Genomic DNA, 21,200 nt, shown 5'->3' with positions numbered 1-21,200 from the left:
TTTGTGTTGTTGTCTGAGTGATCCCAGGCCCACATATGTTTTGTGTTGTTGTCTGAGTGATCCCAGGCCCACATATGCTTTGCATTCTTTTCTGAGTAATCCCAGGTTCACATGTGCTTTGTGTTGTTGTCTGAGTGATCCCAGGCCCATATGTGCTTTGTTTTGTTGTCTGAGTGATCACAGGCCCACATACTTCATGTATTTGGTTTCATGAATTAACCCTTTACCTTATGCAAGCGTCTTTGGACACCTCTACTCCATTCGCATGGAAGCGCCTTTTGACGCCTCTACTCCATTTGCATGGAAGCGCCTTTTGACGCCTGCTGTAAACATCAGCCATTTTGAGCTGGTTTTCATAGCGTCACCTTCGGGGAAATCCCCCCTATTAGATGCTACATTCGTTTCTGCGAATGACAATTATGTCAGATCATGTGGTCACTGTTTATGCACTGGTCGATATCTGCTATTTAAAGTAACTGGGTCATAATCTCCACTCTCCGAAATGGCGGTCGCGGATTTCATTCAGTACTTACAAAGTTTTCACGATTAGAATCACAACTATGAAAGATTCAATAATTTAGGTAAAGGCTCTGATATTGATGTAGGCAGCAGTTAGTTTTTATAAATTATCAAATTCGGATGACTTAGTGATGTAGACGCAGATGAAAAACATGTAAATTTCGAGTATGGGAAATGGCAGCTATGGTTGGTCACTCGGCCTCACTGACGTGATGATGAACAAGTTCTCTCAAGATTTTAAAGCACATAAAAAATTCTTCTGTGACAAATAATTACACAGCTATAATAATCAAACTTTACTCTTAAATTGCTGTTAAACGTAACATACACTACATTGCTTAACAGTTCACAGGCAGGCCTATGCGTATGCGGTCCACTAGGTAACCGGTGTTCTATTTATAGCACGCTGCACTTTGTCACTATGCTCTATGAGGTAAAGGGTTAATAATACAAAAACCAATGCCTGATCATTTCCAACAGAAAGAGCAATTCCAGAGATGAGCTGCAACCACCCTTTTTTTTTAGCTCACTTGACCGTACAGCCACGTCAGCATATTTTATTATCATGCATAACTTGCCATGATTCCTCTGTTTGTAACAAATTTATATTTTCCACTTCTTTTCAAAAACTACTAAATAAATTTTAACCAATTTGGAAAACAGCATCCTTGCATGAAGATGTTTCAAGTTTGTACCCAATTGCCAATTTGCCATTCAGTGTGGCTGCCATTACTACAATAAAAACACTTACTGAAGACTTTTTCTCAAGAACCCTCAACAGATTTAGAAAAATTTGATGGATATCATCCTCACTTAGAGTCTTTCAACTTTATACAGCTGATGCCGATCCATTATTAAATATGGCCACCATTACTAAAATTATGAAATTTTTAAATAACAACTCGTTAACTGCTCAACAGAATTGGATCAAATTTGACAGAAAACATCTTGGCATAGAGGAATTTTCAAATTTGACATAATTAGTGCTATGTGTGTTCAGTTGTAGATGAAGATGCCAAAAGTAGAGAACCTTCAAGGAATTATTTTAGTATCACATACAGTCAGCATCATTTAAATAAATTTTTACAGAAAAATCCTGAAAACCCTGATTTTTTACCAGCTTCTTGCATTTGGCTGCTTGAAGGATCTCTGACCCACTTGGGCCCCATGTTTAAGTCTGAACATGACATTGATGTGTACAGTGTAATTACGTTATCTTGTTTGTAACAAATTCCAAAGGAGCAGCGAATTTAATCTGAGCAGAATTTTGTTAAAAGTTATTAAACCTCTACATTGTCATCACAAGCAGTATCAACAATGTTAAAGTATTTTTGTCCATCAGACAAAGAGGGGTAAATAGAATTGATTATATAATAGATACAGTGATATTGTTAAATCAAAGTTTTTTTTCAAATGGGTTTGGATTTTACTTGATGATCAAAATCCTGTTCTTTTTAGCAACTACAAACTTTTGACAAGCATTAAAATAACTGTCTTAAAGCAGATAATTTACTCATTTTTATGGTATAATTTTTTTTACAGTATATTGAGAGAAAGCAAGGAAAATTTCAGACTTTGCTACGAGATAAAGTGGAAAAAGTTAGGTGAGACCTTATAATTCCTACATTCCAAGACTCATCAAGTGTCTTGGCTCATGGCTAAAAGATCTGGATTTTCATACTTTGTAATAACTTTTTCCTCCCTTCCTTTACCTCCTTTTTATATGCCCACCATGAGCCAGAACATTTTATTTCACTTTGTTGTCCATCAGTTCATCCATGCATCTATCCATGTATCCAGCCATCTGTCCAAGTATCTAGCCATCTGTACATGTATTCAGCCATCTGTCTGTGTATGTAGCCATCTGTTCCTTGGTTTGCTAATGTGCAATAACTTGAATTCTGCATCAGCTACCATTTCTGGACTTAATAAATTGCTTGCATTTGGGGTAAGAAATAATATTGTTGAATTTAGGGTGAAAAGTCAAAGGTCCAGGTCACTGAGACAGAGGGAAGAAAAATGGTTTCTACACAAAAACTTTACTTCAACATAACACAGCTTCATCAGACTTAAGTTTGTGGATGCTTCACACTGGAAGTTAGGTGGATGTGTATCAGTTTGGTATCAACAAGATAAAGATCGAGGTCACTGTGACTTAAAGTACAAAATGGTTTGTGAACATAACATTAGTGTTGCAAGATACAGCTATATGATACTATGTTGATATCTTGCATTTACAATAAGGAAGAAGCCTATCAGGTTTGAGGTTCAAAGGTAAAAAGGGATGGTCACTGTGACTGAAAGAAAAAAAATGATTTTTGCACAAAAGTTTATGCTCTTGGTCAAAAATGCATGGATGGCTTATTTGTTTGGTGAGAAAGAAGCCAGGCTATTAATTTTGGGGTCCAAATATCAAAGCCACTGTGAATGAAAGAAGAAGATTTTTTTTGTTGCACAATATCTTTTTAGTTTGAGACCATGCACCTTGACCATGGTTTATGGAGGACATGCACTTTAAGCATGGAAGAGACCTTTTGATTTGATGGTGACAAGTTCATGGTAATTGTTACTCTGAGAAGAAGAAAAATGGTTTTGTACGGTAACTTTTGTGCTAGTGTAAGTTCCTTAGTCAACATTTGTGGATGGTTTGCACTTAGGGACATATAGAAACACTTTTGGGTCTAAAGGTGAAAGATTACAATCATGGTAAGCATAATAAGAAAATAATGGATCTGTTGTTATAAATATAATTTTTCTATAAATAAAACATTTGTGTACAATCCTGAAATATTCCCTATAAAATCACATGGAATGAGAATGTTGTCATTTTGCATAATAATATTTTTTAAGATATGCATGTAACAGAAATATGTTGAAGTTAAAGCTGAATATTCCTTTAAAATAATCCATGTTTATATTTGAACATGTTGTAATGAATTGCATTGTATGAGAATTGGTTATATGCATGCAGTTGTACTTGGAAAAGATAAAATAAAAAAAATAAAAAGATATACCTATATGCTATAAATACCTAAATGCTATAAATACCTAAATGCTATAAATACCTAAATGCTATAAATACCTATATGCTATAAATACCTAAATGATATGAAGATGATTCAAATAAAGATATACCTATATGCTATAAATACCTAAATGCTATAAATACCTAAATGCTATAAATACCTAAATGATATAAATACCTATATGCTATAAATACCTAAATGATATAAATACCTAAATGATATAAATACCTATATGCTATAAATACCTAAATGCTATAAATACCTAAATGATATAAAGATGATTCAAATAAAGATATACCTAGATGCTTATAACAATTAGGCAATATTATTACTCAGATAACATTATGTCGGTATTTTGATTTTGAATGTTATTTTGTATTTTGGTAATGATATTCATTACTGTCTCAATACACTATACACAGTGAATCATGATTGATTTTGGTAATGATATTCATTACTGTCTCAATACACTATACCAAGTGAATCATGATTGATTTTGGTAATGATATTCATTACTGTCTCAATACACTATATCAAGTGAATCATGATTGATTTTGGTAATGATATTCATTACTGTCTCAATACTATATACACAGTGAATCATGATTGATTTTGGTAATGGTATTCATTACTGTCTCAATACACTATACACAGTGAATCATGATTGATTTTGGTAATGATATTCATTATTGTCTCAATACTATATACACAGTGAATCATGATTGATTTTGGTAATGGTATTCATTACTGTCTCAATACACTATACACAGTGAATCATGATTGATTTTGGTAATGATATTCATTATTGTCTCAATACTATATACACAGTGAATTATGATTGATTTTGGTAATGGTATTCATTACTGTCTCAATACACTATACACAGTGAATCATGATTGATTTTGGTAATGATATTCATTACTGTCTCAATACTATATACACAGTGAATCATGATTGATTTTGGTAATGGTATTCATTACTGTCTCAGTACTATAAACACAGTGACTCATGATTGATTTTGGTAATGGTATTCATTACTGTCTCAATACACTATACACAGTGAAACATGATTGATTTTGGTAATGATATTCATTACTGTCTCAATACTATATACACAGTGAATCATGATTGATTTGTATTCACAATAGACCTTCAGCACGCAAATAACAGCAAAAAAGGTTTACAAAGAATATAATTAATGGAGCCATTATTGTTTTCTTGGTTGAGCATTGGACTCTTAATCCACGGGTTATGGGTGGGATAAAAGTGTTGTTGAATCCTAACCAACCAATCAACATCCAGTAGAACGAGAGAATTGTGGAAATTAATCATAATGAAAATTAACATCACATAAATTGTATGACCTACTTGAGATGCATTCAAATATCTATAAACCCCTTTCCAAAATTAATCACCCCAAAATAAAAACCAATATAGAAAATAGTCAGTCATGAATTACTAATACTATTTGTTTGATCTCTGGCAGAGGTTGACACCTGGACAAAGGAGGACTACTATACAATCCATGTAGAAAGAGATCTGTTTAAACAACAGTACTCAGAAATGGTCAAAGAATTTGTTTCCTCACAAGGAAAAGGTATTATTGCTTACATGATGTAAAACATACTTTATTTGCATACAGTTTTTAACATTTATCTGTTCATCTATTCAAGCAAAGCTACATGTACTGACAAGTCATTAAACAGATACAGTGTTTCAGAACTTTGCTTATAGGAAGATGTTTGGTGTATATTCAAGAGAAATGAAATATTTATCTATCAGTAGGTTGACATACTCACACTTGACTTTTAAGGACCAGGTGGTGTGTGGTCAAGAATAAAGGAAGGAAGGTAGTGGTGGAACAGATAGAACAATAATAACAGAAAAGGTAGAAATTAATGAAAGAGTGTTAGTCTATGTTTTTGTCCTTTCAAGCTCATGTCAATCTGGCTACCATGGTGACAATACAATAAATAAACCTCAACTGGCACAGCCCTGAGAATCACTAGGTCTTACTTACAGCTAACTATTGCCTTCAAATGAGATGTTGGAAAGCTCCTGTTTATGAGATACCAACTCAGGAGCTTTAGCAATTGTTTTGACAATTTGTTCCAAGTCCCTATATTGCATGGAAATAAGGTGAACTGATAGTCTGTTGCTGCTGACTTTATTAGGAACTTCATTGTTTGATTTGCCCTAGTTTGACTACACACTAGGGTTAAATATTTGGCTGCGGGTATGTCCACTCAGTTGTTCACTATCTTGTATGACATGGTCAGCTGGGCTTTGGTTTGCCTCAATTCAAGTAATTCCCACTGGAGGTGATCTGGCATGGCACTGATGCTCCATTGTATTTCTGTATCTGTTTGTAGTGTATCTAATGGATCAACTATCTCTATTTTATTTATCTGATCTTTGTTATGTGGGTTCCACACAGCTGAACAGCACTCAAGGTCATATGAGCAAGAAATATACTGCCCTTTTTACTTTCTCTTTGCTGATTTGGAGGTTGTGGCACAGGAAACAAGGTTGCTGTTCTCTTTTTTCACCATCTCATCTATGTGGCCTTTCCATGAGGTGTCTTTAGACCTCTTAGTCTTAGATGTCTTTGTTGAATATATGGTCTTGATTATCTGCTTTTGTAAGACAATAAATAGAATATGATAATAATTACCAACGAAAATAACTTACAGGTTATGTAATGATAAAAATAGTAATGCTTAAAAGTAATTACCACACATGATGTGATGCTTGAAACTAGTAATTACCAAACATTAACTTACAGGATATGTGATGCTTAAAACTAGTAATTACCAAACATTAACTTATGGGATATGTCATGCTTAAAACTAGTAATTACCAAACATTAACTTAAGGGATATGTGATGCTTAAAACTAATAATTACCAAACATTAACTTACAGGATATGTGATGCTTAAATTACCAAACATTAACATGCAGGATATGTGATGCTTAAAACTAGTAATTACCAAACATTAACATGCAGAATATGTGAGGCTTAAAACTAGTAATTACCACACATTAACTTACGGGATGTGTGATGCTTAAAACTAGTAATTACCAAACATTAACTTACAGGGTATGTGATGCTTAAAATTAGTAATTACCACACATTAACTTACGGAATATGTGATGCTTAAAACTAGTAATTACCACACATTAACTTATGGGATATGTGGTGCTTAAAGCTAGTAATTACCACACATTAACTTGCGGGATATGTGATGCTTAAAACTAGTAACTACCACACATTAACTTACGAGATATGTGATCCATAAAACTAGTAATTACCAAACGTTAACATGCAGGATATGTGATGCTTAAAACTAGTAATTACCAAACATTAACTTACGGGATGTTTGATGCTTAAAACTAGTAATTACCACACATTAACTTATGGGATATATGGTGCTTAAAGCTAGTAATTACCACACATTAACTTGCAGGATATGTGATGCTTAAAACTAGTAACTACCACACATTAACTTACGAGATATGTGATCCATAAAACTAGTAATTACCAAACGTTAACATGCAGGATATGTGATGCTTAAAACTAGTAATTACCAAACATTAACTTACGGGATGTTTGATGCTTAAAACTAGTAATTACCACACATTAACTTATGGCATATGTGGTGCTTAAAGCTAGTAATTACCACACATTAACTTGCGGGATATGTGGTGCTTAAAACTAGTAACTACCACACATTAACTTACGAGATATGTGATCCATAAAGCTAGTAATTACCAAACATTAACATGCAGGATATGTGATGCTTAAAACTAGTAATTACCAAACATTAACTTACAGGATGTTTGATGCTTAAAACTAGTAATTATCAAACATTAAATTATGGGGTATGTGATGCTTAAAACTAGTAATTATCAAACATTAATTTACGGGATATGTGATGCTTAAAACTAGTAATTACTGCATAATAACACTGATGTTTTGATGAGTCAAAAGAACATCATTTGCTCAAAATTGTATTTAAGAAACATCTCATCTAATTTAGTGTGTTAAAGTATAAATGAAAAGATTAAACATTTATTAACATTTTTACAACTTTATCACATTGAACATTGTTTTTACTATTTTGTAGACATCAGATTTTTATTAATTCATTGTTACATTGAATGGGGAATATAACATGACCAAGTGTGTATCACATATTTTGATTTTTATTCATTTTGTTGTCTCTTCAAGGAAAACAAGTGGGATTTAGGAAGAGGAAATCATCTGATAATAGTACAAGCCAAACAGCTATTGACTCTTTATTCCCAAAGAAAAAAACCAGAGCAAGAATGGAACAGAAATGACATATTAATACAAATTATACAATTAGGTTGAATTATAACAGCTTTAAAGGGGTGTTTCTAATTATGAAGATTTGAAACATTAGCAGCTATATACTTGTGTTTATTAGGCATATTGCTGCCTTAGTACAGTGAATGTTACAGCCAGTAAGCTATATTGCTGCCTTAGTACAGTGAATGTTACAGCCAGTTAGCTGTATTTCTGCCTTAGTACAGTGAATGTTACAGCCAGTTAGCTGTATTGCTGCCTTGGAACAGTGAATGTTACAGCCAGTTAGCTGTATTGCTGCCTTGGAACAGTAAATGTTACGGGCAGTTAGCTGTATTGCAGCATCAGTACAGTAAATGTTACAGCCAGTTACCAGTATTGCTGCATCAGTACAGTGAATGTTACAGGTAGTTTGATGTATTCCTGCATTAGTACAGTGAATGTTACTAGTTCTGAACTTAAACTTGTTCTGAAGCAGTTATGAGTCTGATGTCATTATTCTCTACACAACTGACTGACTTTTCTTATTGTTGAGAATTGAGAGTTATTTTATTTTAGGTCATGAATTACTGGATTTTCCAAGATAAGTAATTCTGATAATTTAGAGGAGTGAAATGTCAAATTTTTAGCTTTTAGATGCTTGTTTGGTATAGTGATTACTATGGAAGCCTCACATGCATATGAACCAAGTTTAACACCAACTATGTGCATATATTTTTTTCTTCAATTTTTAAAATATTTTTCATGTGTTTTACTTTGAAGTGGGGAAGAAAGATTAAAGAATATAAATGGTTAACAGCTGACATATGTGGGATACCATAAGAAATCTGCTACTTTATTCTTTTATACATATTGCTAGCCAACATGTTTGAGCATAAAATGAAAAGTAAATTTGCTTGCTAAGAGTGAATAATGGATTCATTTCATCATGTGGGTGAAAACCATAGGCATTTTCACTCACTCAGTGAAATATATCCATTATTCAGTCATTTCAAGGAAATATCCTCTCTTTAATCTTTTTTCAAATTATTTATTTATTGCAAAACATTTTTGAAAGATATTGATCCTTTTCCAATCACAAAAAGATGTATTCTAGTGGGTTTTCAATCTCATGTCCTTGTTCTTTATCCTGCTGTGGATGGTTATATCTTCACTGTATTTGTGGAAATAACAGATGTTTACCTTTTATAATGTAATCATGTTTGAAAAAGTTGTTACTTGATCTATTTTGCATTTTTTAAAATGGTACTCGCTTTACGTATTATTTCTCTGATTTACTGTACTACATTCAAAAATGTATTTTCATTTGTTAGATAATGTTAAGGTATTTATTCATTATTACATTTTATTCAGTAGATTGCACAAGTCGGCTCTGAGAGACTGTGCTATTGCATAGCATGCTAAACTGGGCTGCATTATATACTGCAAAACCAGAAGACATCTTGGCTCTAGCCTGTCCTCATGTAGAAATTTTTACCAAATACTAGCATCAAATTCTTCAAATTTTTAAACCATGATCTTCATATCGCTAGGTCTAATTATGGATCAGGTGAATGACATTTAAGGTAGTTCTAATTATGGATCAGGTGAATGACATTTAAGGTAGGTCTAATTATGGATCAGGTGAATGACATTTAAGGTAGGTCTAATTATGGATCAGGTGAAGGACATTTAAGGTAGGTTAACTGTGTACTAACCATGTATACACACATATAAGTCAGGTCTCATTGCAAACAACATAGACTCTGATCTACTGTCACAAAATGTGCCAGCAGATCAGGGTCTTTGTTGTTTGCTCTACTGATTACTCCAAACAAACTGCATAAACATAGACCTTTTGCCATATTATGCAATGGCAGATCTGGATCTATGCAGTTTGCAGTTGGACGTTTAAGGGAGTGAAAAGGCGGACATCAGTTGTGTGATTGGAACAAAGTTCATATGCATTGTTTGCAGCAATCTACACTGTTAGCTATTATTAGACAGCCAATACAGTGGGTTGGTTTAATCTGGGTTTAATGACCAGAAGAGCTTATCATTGTTAATCATCTTTTGTCTATCTATATTTTAGCAGAAATTTGTTATCACTACTTCTCTTAAACTAATTCGAGGATTTCCTTGAAACTTTATATGCACATTAATCCCATTGTCAAGTTGGTCCCGAGTGAAAATGGTGCTGCACAGTGTAACCACAACAGTGCCAATCTTGACAATCTTGTTATTGCTTCTGATTGGAGGAGTGTCATTTTACTAAAAGACTTTAATATGATGTATACATGGTTCCAAATAAACATGGTGTTGATCTGATGTTTGATATGGCCAACATGGCAGCCAACTTAAAAATCTTGTTATCATAACTTTTATTTGAAACGAAAAACATATTGACATGGGGTTTTCACCATCAGTGTCCATTTTATGTTAAATGAAAATGGATGATCATTATTACAAGGCTTTTTACCAAGTTCTAAATGGAAATTGCATCAGACATGCATTCAATATGGTTGCCATGATGACATTCTTAAACTTGTATCACTATTCCCTCTGAATGGATGATCATTATGACGGGGTTTTCATGAAAAGACTTCTAACATCTAATAAATGTTAAATGAAAATACTGCCCAGCTGAGATCCAATATGTGTACCACAACAGCCAGTTTTAAAATCTTGTTATCGCTGAAGATTCTGAGAGATAGTTTCAGTGCTGGAAAGTTAAAAGAAAGAAATAGTCTCATCTTGAATTTCTGGAAATTCGTTTTGCCAAGTAGTGCCAGTCCCTTCAGGAGACTCATGTTCAGCACATGATAGGCTATATCAGTGTTTAAACTTGTGCAATGGAAAAGGTGTCTAGTGGTTTCCACAGAAGGAATTTAGTTTTTAAGGTCTTTAAACCCACAAAATCTATGAAAACCGAGACACCACAAAAATGAGTGGATGAACAATATTTCATGAGGCAATTAACTAGACTTATTTTAACTCTGAGAGTTTTAACTATTGTGTGCTTAGGATTTCAGCATTAATAAAAATTTTATAAACCTATTTATATATTTTCTTTTAGTGAATCCAAGTTTCTTCATTTACAGAATATTGAGCATGTTTGGAACAGATTTTAAAACCTTCCAGATACCAAGAATTTTATGTTCATGTATTCACACCATTCCCTTGATTTATGGTAGCATGCTTGGATAATGACTTATAATGTGGGGCATGTGTGGATCCCATTTTTTCTTATAGGAAATACCCCTAATGTGCCCCTATATGCTAAAGATTAATAAAATCAAGGTCAAAGTTGGCCAATGCCACTTGGCATATTGCTGATTGTATTGTCTGAAATGGCAGTTAGTGCCTGGAATTTGAAATCGGCATTGTGAAATTTATGACTTTAAATAAGAAGTCATATATTTTGTTCAGTTTTCTTTTAAATGATATTTTCACTACAATGTAAATAACTATATTGCAAAATATTGAACAATGAAAATGTTAATGATGCCTACTAGTGGCAATAATTTAAAAAATAAATACCAGTTAAATAAGTCTTGTCTAGTGAAATTTGTGTTTCAGTTTCATCTTTTAATTCATTGTGTAATCATCATAAATGTGATATGTCCTCTTATGTTGAAGTATGAAATATGTCTGTCAGCCATTAATGGGATGCCCATGAGTATAGTGTAGTGCTGTGTCTTAATTGGCAACTTGCATTAATAGTTGTTGCATTGTTATAACCAGTTAAAATTATATCAGATTTGTATTATACGTCAATTAGGTCTTTTATATCAAATTAAGTAAAGGGGTAGAATAAAAAAGTTAAAAGGCATGTGGATTCTTACATGTGTAATAGCAGTCATGATTAAAAATAGCAAGGTACTTAGTGAATGACGTACTTTGAAAAGCTTAGTTTCATAAGTAGGATTCATAATGGAGAAGTGAAATCCTAAGTCTGTATTTAACTTTAAATTCATGAAATTTTTGCTTAAGGATGAGCAAAATTTCTCACAGCATTCTTATTTGACTGATCATGCAATTAAAAACCCTCAAGTTTCAACAAGGTTGTTACTCAAAATGTCACCATTTTTGGGGCAATAAGCAAATTTAGCACTGTTTGGTATCATCAATAACATTTAAATATATCCACATTCACATGTGAAAAGCAGTGACATGATATTTTCACTGGTACACATGTGATGTGTATTTAAATCACTTTGAGTAGCTTTCAGCCATCTTTCAAAGATTGGTCATGAAAATGAAGCTAATTTATACAAGAAAGCAAACAAAACTTGATTCAAAAAAAAGGCACATAAATTATTGACAATTAGCCCATAAGCAAATATAAAAGCAAGTTTTTGCCTCCCTGCTACCTCTTCTCACTGTCGGTGCCCATTCCTTTCTCATTATACACACTACTTGTATGCTTGCCTATGTTGCGGACTATACTTGTACACAAGTTATCAAGGGAGAGGTGTATGTCTAAACATTCTCATGCATATTGTGTTCTTCCACACAAATACATGCAGGTTATTTGCTTGTTACTAAACAAATATTTGTGTGGCTTTATGGACCAATTTGTGATGCTTAGAATGAACAGTTTTGATGCCTGTTTAATAGTACTCTGTTCCATTTGGCTGTCCACATTTAAAATTGATATTTTTATTTTATAGGCTGTCCACATTCATAATTGATATTTTAATTTTATAGGCTGTCCACATTCAGAATTGATATTTTAATTTCATAGACAGTAACATTGTTTTCCTTCTGCTCAAGTGTTAGTCTAGAATATGCATAAATGTTACGTGTTTTCTGTCAGGTATTCCATGTTTAATTTTGAAAATGCAAAAGTGAGCTTTCTAAGTGAATTTGGAGTTTGTGTGGGTGCCTGGAAATGTGATGCTGTTTTCTACATAAAGTGGTCATCAACATATTTTCAGTTACCCATGGTTACATTACTAGATGAAGTCCCATAGTATCTACCTGTTTCTAGTACAAAATTAAACCTTAGGCTCAAAGTCATGAAGATGTTGAGTACTCAAACTTGATCTCAAAGTCATGAAGATGTTGAGTACTCAAACTTGATCTCAAAGATCTGACCAGGGCCTGTAGTTATGAAAGTACAGAGTATGAAACTGAACCTGATTAAAAGATTTGGCCCTGTAGTCATAAAAATGTTGACAAAAATAGCGCTAAGAACCAAAATTCTAAACTTAAAAGATATACTTGGAGCCTTTAAATATCTTTGAAATTTGGTGTGTAGAGCTATATATAAAAAGATAAAGCCACAATTTTTGTTTTTCAAATCTCACTCAGAGCAAAGCTATTGTTGATCAATATTGTAAAATAAATTGTGCTCCTACAGTTTCATCATTTTGTTTTCTATTCATCTACATGACCATATTGCCAAGTTGTATCCTATTGGTTCTTATTGTAATTTCAATCAAACAGCATAGATTCTGATGTGTTGATGCATATTGCACTAGTAGATCTAGGTGTACACTGTTCAGTAATTGAGCATGTTATGTTTGTGTCAGTTATATTAGTTTTTATATACAGTAGGTGCTTCAATTATGAATGATGGACAAGGGAGACACTTCCCTCTGTAACATTTTTTGTACATTTGCTTTGTTCTTTGCAAGTTAGGTGATGTAACTCCTGCATTATGTTTCAAGTACATAATTCCAAACTAAATATGTTTGAAGTTAGCTTCTACCATAGTGCCAAGAAAGGGGTGGTGGTATAGTGAGGGTGGGGGAGGTGATGGTACCATTCTAGCAAGGAGAATGTGTATATTGGTTTCACTTTTCTGATGATGATCATTATGATACAAGACAATACATCCTGTGACACACTAGTTAATCCCCTTTACCATAATGTCATGGACACAGACAATACATCCTGTGACACACTAGTTAATCCCCTTTACCATATTGTCATGGACACAGACAATACATCCTGTGACACACTAGATAATCCCCTTGACTATAATGCCATGGACACAGACAATAAATCCTGTGACATACTAGCTAATCCCCTTGACCATAAAGTCATGGACACAGACAATACATCCTGTGACATACTAGCTAGTCCCCTTGACCATAATGCCATGGACACAGACAATACATCCTGTGATATATTAGCTAATCCCCTTGACCATAATGTAATGGACACAGACAATACATCCTGCGACACTCTAGCTAATCCCCTTGACCATAATGCCATGGCATGGACACAGACAAAACATCATGTGATACTCTAGCTAATCCCTTTGACCATAATGCCATGGAAACAGACAATACATCCTGTGACATATTAGCTAGTCCCCTTGACCATAATGTCATGGACACAGATAATACATCCTGTGACATACTAACTAATCCCTTTGGGTGGTGCTCTACAGTTTCGTATTTTGCATAGGGTTAGGATTTTAAAGAAAAAGAATTTCCCCGGCATTCCTCACGGGTTATACTGGGTATTTAAAAAAGACCTTGTATATCTTAGGTATACATCCAAGGAGATATCAACAATGAATTTTACAGTTTGAAAAGGGAGGGAACACATCAGGTTCATAAAGGTCAAAAGTCCAAGTGTAAATTATTTGCCTATTGTTTAATATGGAAGAAGTGAATTCACTTTCTCATCATTTATTTTTTTTTATTTCATTGCAAATAAATGAAAAGAAACATTTTCACTATATATTTCTTTTACTTATTGCAACACTTTTAAATATAAGTTGACTCTTTTCCTATATTCTAAGACTTCTAATTTTCCCATAATTAAGGTCACTACTCAGACAAACATGCCTCAAGGAAAATTATGTAAGCAAATTATTTGCCTATTGTTTAATATGGAAGAAGCGAATTCACTTTCTCATCATTTATTTTTTTATTTCATTGCAAATAAATGAAAAGAAACATTTTCACTATATATTTCTTTTACTTATTGCAGCACTTTTAAATATAAGTTGACTCTTTTCCTATATTCTAAGACTTCTAATTTCCCCATAATTAAGGTCACTACTCACACAAACATGCCTCATGGAAAATTATGTAAGCAAGAGCAAAATGAGCATAATTAGCTTATTTTCATGCTTAACATCAATATGAATGTACCATTTTATTCAAAACATCATAAATAATTATATGAAGAAAAAAAATAATAATTGCATTTATATTTGCTTTAAGGTGGCGCTCTACAGTTTCGTATTTTGCATAGGGTTAGGATTTTAAAGAATAAAAATTTCCCAACTTATAGTGAGTATTTAAAAAAAACCTTGTATATCTTAGGTATAATTGAAAGAAACGTACTTTAATTCCCTTTATTTTGGTGTATGATTGATGGGTGTAATATGGGTTATAGAGTATACAGCTTGGCCTTACTCCAGATGTGCACGTTTCAAAAAAATGCTAGCTCCACTTGGTCATTTTCACTTCCTTAACTTCAGAGGTTGTTGTAGTTGTTTGTAGGGTTTAACGCCATTTTTCAGCACACGAAAGGCTATACATGGCGGCCAGTATTAATGGTGGAGGAAGAACCCGGGAAAACCCCAGAAAGAACCACCGACTCACGAGAAGCTACTGGCAAGCTTTCTCACATACCCACATGAACTTCAGAGGTAAATTGTATAAAAAGCTGATAACTTTTTTTTACATTTTGTTTATTTGGTAATTCATTCATTGCACTTTCAGAAGCTGGTATTGTCTAGTCTGGCAAAATTCATTTTCCCTATTTTAATAGCTGCTATAGATAGTGTACTTTAGACTAATTTAGGCTGATTCTTTAGCACAAGGGAGCAGTCATTTTAGTTAACAGTGTGTTTAAATCATGTACAATTTCCAAAAGTACAATGTCCAAAGAATTATCATCCACATTACATTAATGTAGCATAGAGGTATGCCAACATTATCTCCATTGTGCATGTTTTAAATGCAAACAACTTCACCTTACATATGTCACTCTCTCAAAAGTACATAATAACTGGTGAGCGCCCCCTTGACCATAATGCCATGGACACAGACAATACATCCTGTGTCATACTAGCTAGTCCCCTTGACCATAATTGCATGGACACAGGCAACACATCCTGTGACATATAACTAAACCCCTTGACCATAATGCCATGGACACAGACAATACATCCTGTGACATACTAGCTAGTCCCCTTGACCATAATGCCATGGACACAGGCAACACATCCTGTGACATACTAACTAAACCCCTTGACCGTAATGCCATGGACACAGGCAACACATCCTGTGACATATAACTAAACCCCTTGACCATAATGTCATGGACACAGACAATACATCCTGTGACATACTAACTAAACCCCTTGACCATAATGCCATGGACACAGACAATAGATCCTGTGACATACTAGCTAGTCCCCTTGACCATAATGCCATGGACACAGGCAACACATCCTGTGACATACTAACTAAACCCCTTGACCATAATGCCATGGACACAGACAACACATCCTGTGACATACTAACTAAACCCCTTGACCATAATGCCATGGACACAGACAACACATCCTGTGGCATACTAGCTAAACCCCTTGACCATAATGCCATGGACACAGACAACACATCCTGTGACATACTAACTAAACCCCTTGACCATAATGCCATGGACACAGGCAACACATCCTGTGACATATAACTAAACCCCTTGACCATAATGCCGTGGACACAGACGATACATCCTGTGACATACTAACTAAACCCCTTGACCATAATGCCATGGACACAGACAACACATCCTGTGACATACTAACTAAACCCCTTGACCATAATGCCATGGGCACAGACGATATATCCTGTGACATACTAACTAAACCCCTTGACCATAATGCCATGGACACAGACAACACATCCTGTGACATACTAACTAAACCCCTTGACCATAATGCCATGGACACAGACAACACATCCTGTGACATACTAACTAAACCCCTTGACCATAATGCCATGGACACAGAAAATACATCCTGTGACATACTAACTAAACCCCTTGACCATAATGCCATGGACACAGACGATACATCCTGTGACATACTAACTAAACCACTTGACCATAAAGTCATGGACACAGACATTACATCCTGTGGCATACTAGCTAGTCCCCTTGACCATAATGTCATGGACACAAACAATACATCCTGTGACACACTAGCTAATCCCTTTGACCATAATGTCATGGAGATAGACATTACATCCTGTGACATACTAGCTAATCCCTTTGACGATAAAGTCATGGACACAGACATTACATCCTGTGGCATACTAGCTAGTCCCCTTGCCCATAATATCATGGACACAGACAATACATCCTGTGACACACTAGCTAGTCCCCTTACCCGTAATGTCATCAACATGTACATTACATCCTGTGACACACTAGCTAACCCCCCTCACTACCAAGTTACCTAGCATGTTATAAAGCATTGACAATTCACTCTGCAACAGGGTCACTAAATTCCTTTGATCTTTAGGTCAGAATCACTTGGGGATTGGGGATATATTCTGTGATGAAGTTTCAGTTGAGAATGTTTCTGGATGTTATCCTTTTTTTAATCTTCATTTTGCATGACTTATTATGAATACCTAAATTTACTCAGCACTATATAGTCAGGATTGTGCTGCTGTGCCTGTGAAGCCTATATATAAACATCAGATATTTTGTTTGTATTCATTTTTTGAACATCTTTAGTAGGAAAATAGATTAAAACTTTTTCTATCTAAAGATTTTATGAACTTTACTTTAGAATTTTACATTTTATATTCCAACATTTTTCAATATTTTACAAGTACTTTGATAATGAGAAGATAAGGCAAAATGTAAATGCATTTTATTCATGAAATATGTTTTTTTATTTTATATGATACAGCCTAATTTTGCATTTTCATATGATGATACAACTGCATTTTCATATGATACAACCCCAATTTCCATTTTCACACGGTGATACCTCAGTTTTTCATTTTCATATGGTGATACAACCCCATTTTGCATGGACAATGTTTATGATTCATAATTTTTTATTGTTCTACCAAAATAAACATAGCAGTTTTTGCTATATTTTAGAGCTATGTGCAGGAGGCACTAAATCCAGAAACTTCTGTTCAACTATTAAGCCATATTTTTCTAATAAATATTTGGTTGGGCAAGATAAGATCATTCTGTCAAAAGGTACAAAAATTGTAAACAGTGACAGAGAAATATGTGAAATCTTCAATAATTTTTATGTAAATGTGGCATTAGACACTGGAAAGGAAGTTCCTTCTGGCCCTTTAACACATGAGTAACAAGGTTATTAAGGACAATAGTAACATGGATGATTTTTTTAAAGGAAGTTAACTATGAAGACATGTATACATTGATATGAAGTTAAAGTTTTACAGGAGGGGATCAAATTCTTCTTAAACTGTTAAAAGCTGGGTCACCAATCCTTGTAGGACAAATAACAGATCTAAGTTACAAAACTATACAGTCAAATATATTTCCTGATCATCTGAAGGAAGCTCAAGTGGTTCTGATTTTCAAAAATAAGAATCCTCTTGATAAAACTAATTATAGACCTGTCAGCATCTTATCCTCATATCCAAACTGTTTAAGAAATCACCTGTAACTGAGTTAGTATAATTGTTTTGAGAACATTTTTAACAAAAATCATATAGGTGCCTTTCATAAAAGTCATGGATGCCAGACCACTCCGTTACACTTGCTTGAAAACTGGAAGAAGGCCCTTGATGAAAACAAATACATATGTATCTGCAGTTCTGATGGACTTATCCAAAGGTTTTGACTGGCAAACTCATGATATTCAGATTAGCAATTTAAGGGGTTTTGGTTTGTCACATGACTCAACAAGGCTCTTACTGAGCTCTCTGTTGAACTGTAAGAAGCAAATTAAATTGCAGGGCATCCCGAGTTGTTGGTCTGAAATTCAAAAAAGGGGTTCCTCAGGGATTGATCATTGGACCATTACTTTTTAATGTTTTTATCAACAATATCTTCTTACTTATTAGATATGGTTCTTTATATAACTATGCTGATGATGACAATTTATTTTCCTCACTGGATTTACCACTCTGATTAACTCACTTGAAGCAGAGGCCAACAATCTGATTAACTGGTTCACTGCTAACAAAATGCAAGCCAACCAGAAAAGTTTCAAGCAATATCTATAGGTAAAAAGACATTCAGTATGAAGCCTGTACTTAACATTAGCAGTGCCATCATAAATTGTGAAGAAATTGTTAAACTGCTTGGTCTTGACATTGACTATCAACTGCAATTCATATCACATGTAAAATAAGTTTCTGTATGAAAGTTTCAACAAAACTATCTGTATTGGTCATAAGCTTACTAGACTCAACAAACTATCAAATTCATATACATTTATCCTCTTCAATATCAATTTCTGTCCCTTAGCCTGGCTTTTCTGCAGCAACATGAATACTATTAAACTTGAAAAAAATAAATGAGTTTGCTTTGAGATTTGTGTATACTGATTTTACAAGCATCTATCATAAACTTTTACTTATGGCACAAAATGCCAACTCTTAATGTGCACAAACTTTGGTGTTATTGCTCATGAGACTTTCAAAATGCTGGATAAGTCTACTCCCAAATGTTTGGATGATTTAACAAGTTTTAGTCACAAAAAATATATCTTATATATTTTAGATATTCAAATAATTTAGATGTTCCAAGAATTAAAATCTCAACATTTCACAAGAAATCCTTTAGACATGCATGCAGCTGCTACTCTATGGAATGAGCTGCTGAACCACTTTAGAGCAATCATATTTTAAATAATTTAGACCTTTAATTCTATCCTGGAATGGTAAAGACTGTAAATGTAACATCTGTAAATGATGCACTTCCCCCATCATGATAACAACTAATGTTTGAGTTAGCATTTGTATTTTATCTATCCTTGTCTTATGCATTAGTCATGTGCCCTACTGCTAACTTCTTTATTTTTAAGCATGATTCTGTAGTCTTAACTATGTGTTCCTGCATTCTGACCAATAAATTTTAACTTTATTTACAATTATCCTAAATTGTGTTGTTAATTTATCCTAAATTCACATTTGCTAAATTTTAAAATGTCTTTGCTTGCTCATGTCTTAAGTCATGTGTTATGTGTTTTGTCCAGTTCTGTATTTATGTGTTTTGATGTGTTTGGATGTCTTGCTAATCATGTTTGTTGTAATGCCTTATTTGTTTTATGTCAGTTAAAAACTCATTGGAGTTGATGTTGAATTTTTGTTTTAAACCATGCTGATGTTACATAAATTTTATCTTATCATATCTTACTCTGACAATAATAATTATGTAAAGATTTATAACTATGCCTCTTTTTAGAGCCAAAACTCAGTTGGAGGACCCAATACACAAACAATTCTCACAATCAAACTTGAGACTGAACTCAAATGTTGACATCTGATTGGCCAATTATATAACATTAGCTGATGAGACATTAGAATTTTAAGTCAAGTCTACAAATAGAACACAATCTGTTGTGTAATCTTTGGGTCCTGACACTTTTAAATATCTGAACAACTGCATGCATATCGTAGTTGAATTTCATGTAAATACAAACAATACAAGTTGATGTTAAAATTAAATTGAATTTTATACTCATGGTATCTACACAAACAAGTTTAATATATGCATAAACATGTCTAATGTATACATAAAATGGTCTAATGTATACATAAAATGGTCTAATATATAAACATGCAAGTTTAATATATGCATAAACAAGTGTAATATAAATGCAAACAAGTCTGATATATACATAAACATGTCTAATATATGCAAAAACAAGTCTGATATATACACAAGTCTAATACATACATAAACAAGTCTGTTATATCCATAGAGCATATGCTTTTGTTTTCAGAACTATGCTGCATGAGATGACCAGAGATACACAAGATCACAATTAATTCCTGAATTAAATCTGTACTATAGATCAGCACTTAAAATATTTTTCCAAATTTGCAAAGAAATCAAGATTTTTCATACAATCTCCTGTCCAAGTCCAGTGATCTAAGTCCAGTGACCTAAGTCATTTCTTACTGTTCATCATTTAATTAGCAAGGCATTCAGAATCAAGGAAGTCCTAGTTTTTGTATGCCATCCACTAGGCAGAGTGTAATTTGCTGCCATGTCCATCTACCTGTTACCACTTTCATTTTCACACAATAACTCAAGTTGCCTACCATCTGCAACTAACAAACTTTGAGAATGGTTTGAACTTGTGGGCTCATGTACAGGATCAATTTTGGACTCAACACCTCAAAAGGATCACATTGATCAGTGAT

The 21,200-nt window shown here is 33.7% G+C and overlaps 1 protein-coding gene across 4 annotated transcripts in view; it reads left to right on the top strand.

Annotated features, from left to right (window-relative positions):
• Positions 1–21,200, top strand: part of LOC149800785 (flap endonuclease GEN homolog 1-like) — a 62,033-nt gene that overhangs the window by 22,855 nt on the left and 17,978 nt on the right. For 2 of the 4 annotated variants that reach the window (XM_089954764.1, XM_089954766.1), the window contains exons 10-11: positions 2,062–2,123; positions 5,032–5,142. In XM_089954764.1, the coding sequence (XP_089810890.1) occupies positions 2,062–2,123; positions 5,032–5,142 (173 nt within the window). Of the gene's footprint in view, positions 1–2,061; positions 2,124–5,031; positions 5,143–7,776; positions 19,925–21,200 lie in introns of those variants that run through there. The other 2 variants (XM_089954767.1, XM_089954768.1) reach the window with 2 other exon arrangements.

The sequence above is a fragment of the Sinohyriopsis cumingii genome, chromosome 4 (genome assembly GCF_028554795.1).
Source record: "Sinohyriopsis cumingii isolate HCF-2022 chromosome 4, ASM2855479v2, whole genome shotgun sequence".
In the NCBI taxonomy this organism is placed as follows: domain Eukaryota; kingdom Metazoa; phylum Mollusca; class Bivalvia; order Unionida; family Unionidae; genus Sinohyriopsis; species Sinohyriopsis cumingii.
Note: the sequence above shows the minus strand (reverse complement) of the source record. Positions and strands in the feature narration are given on the sequence as shown.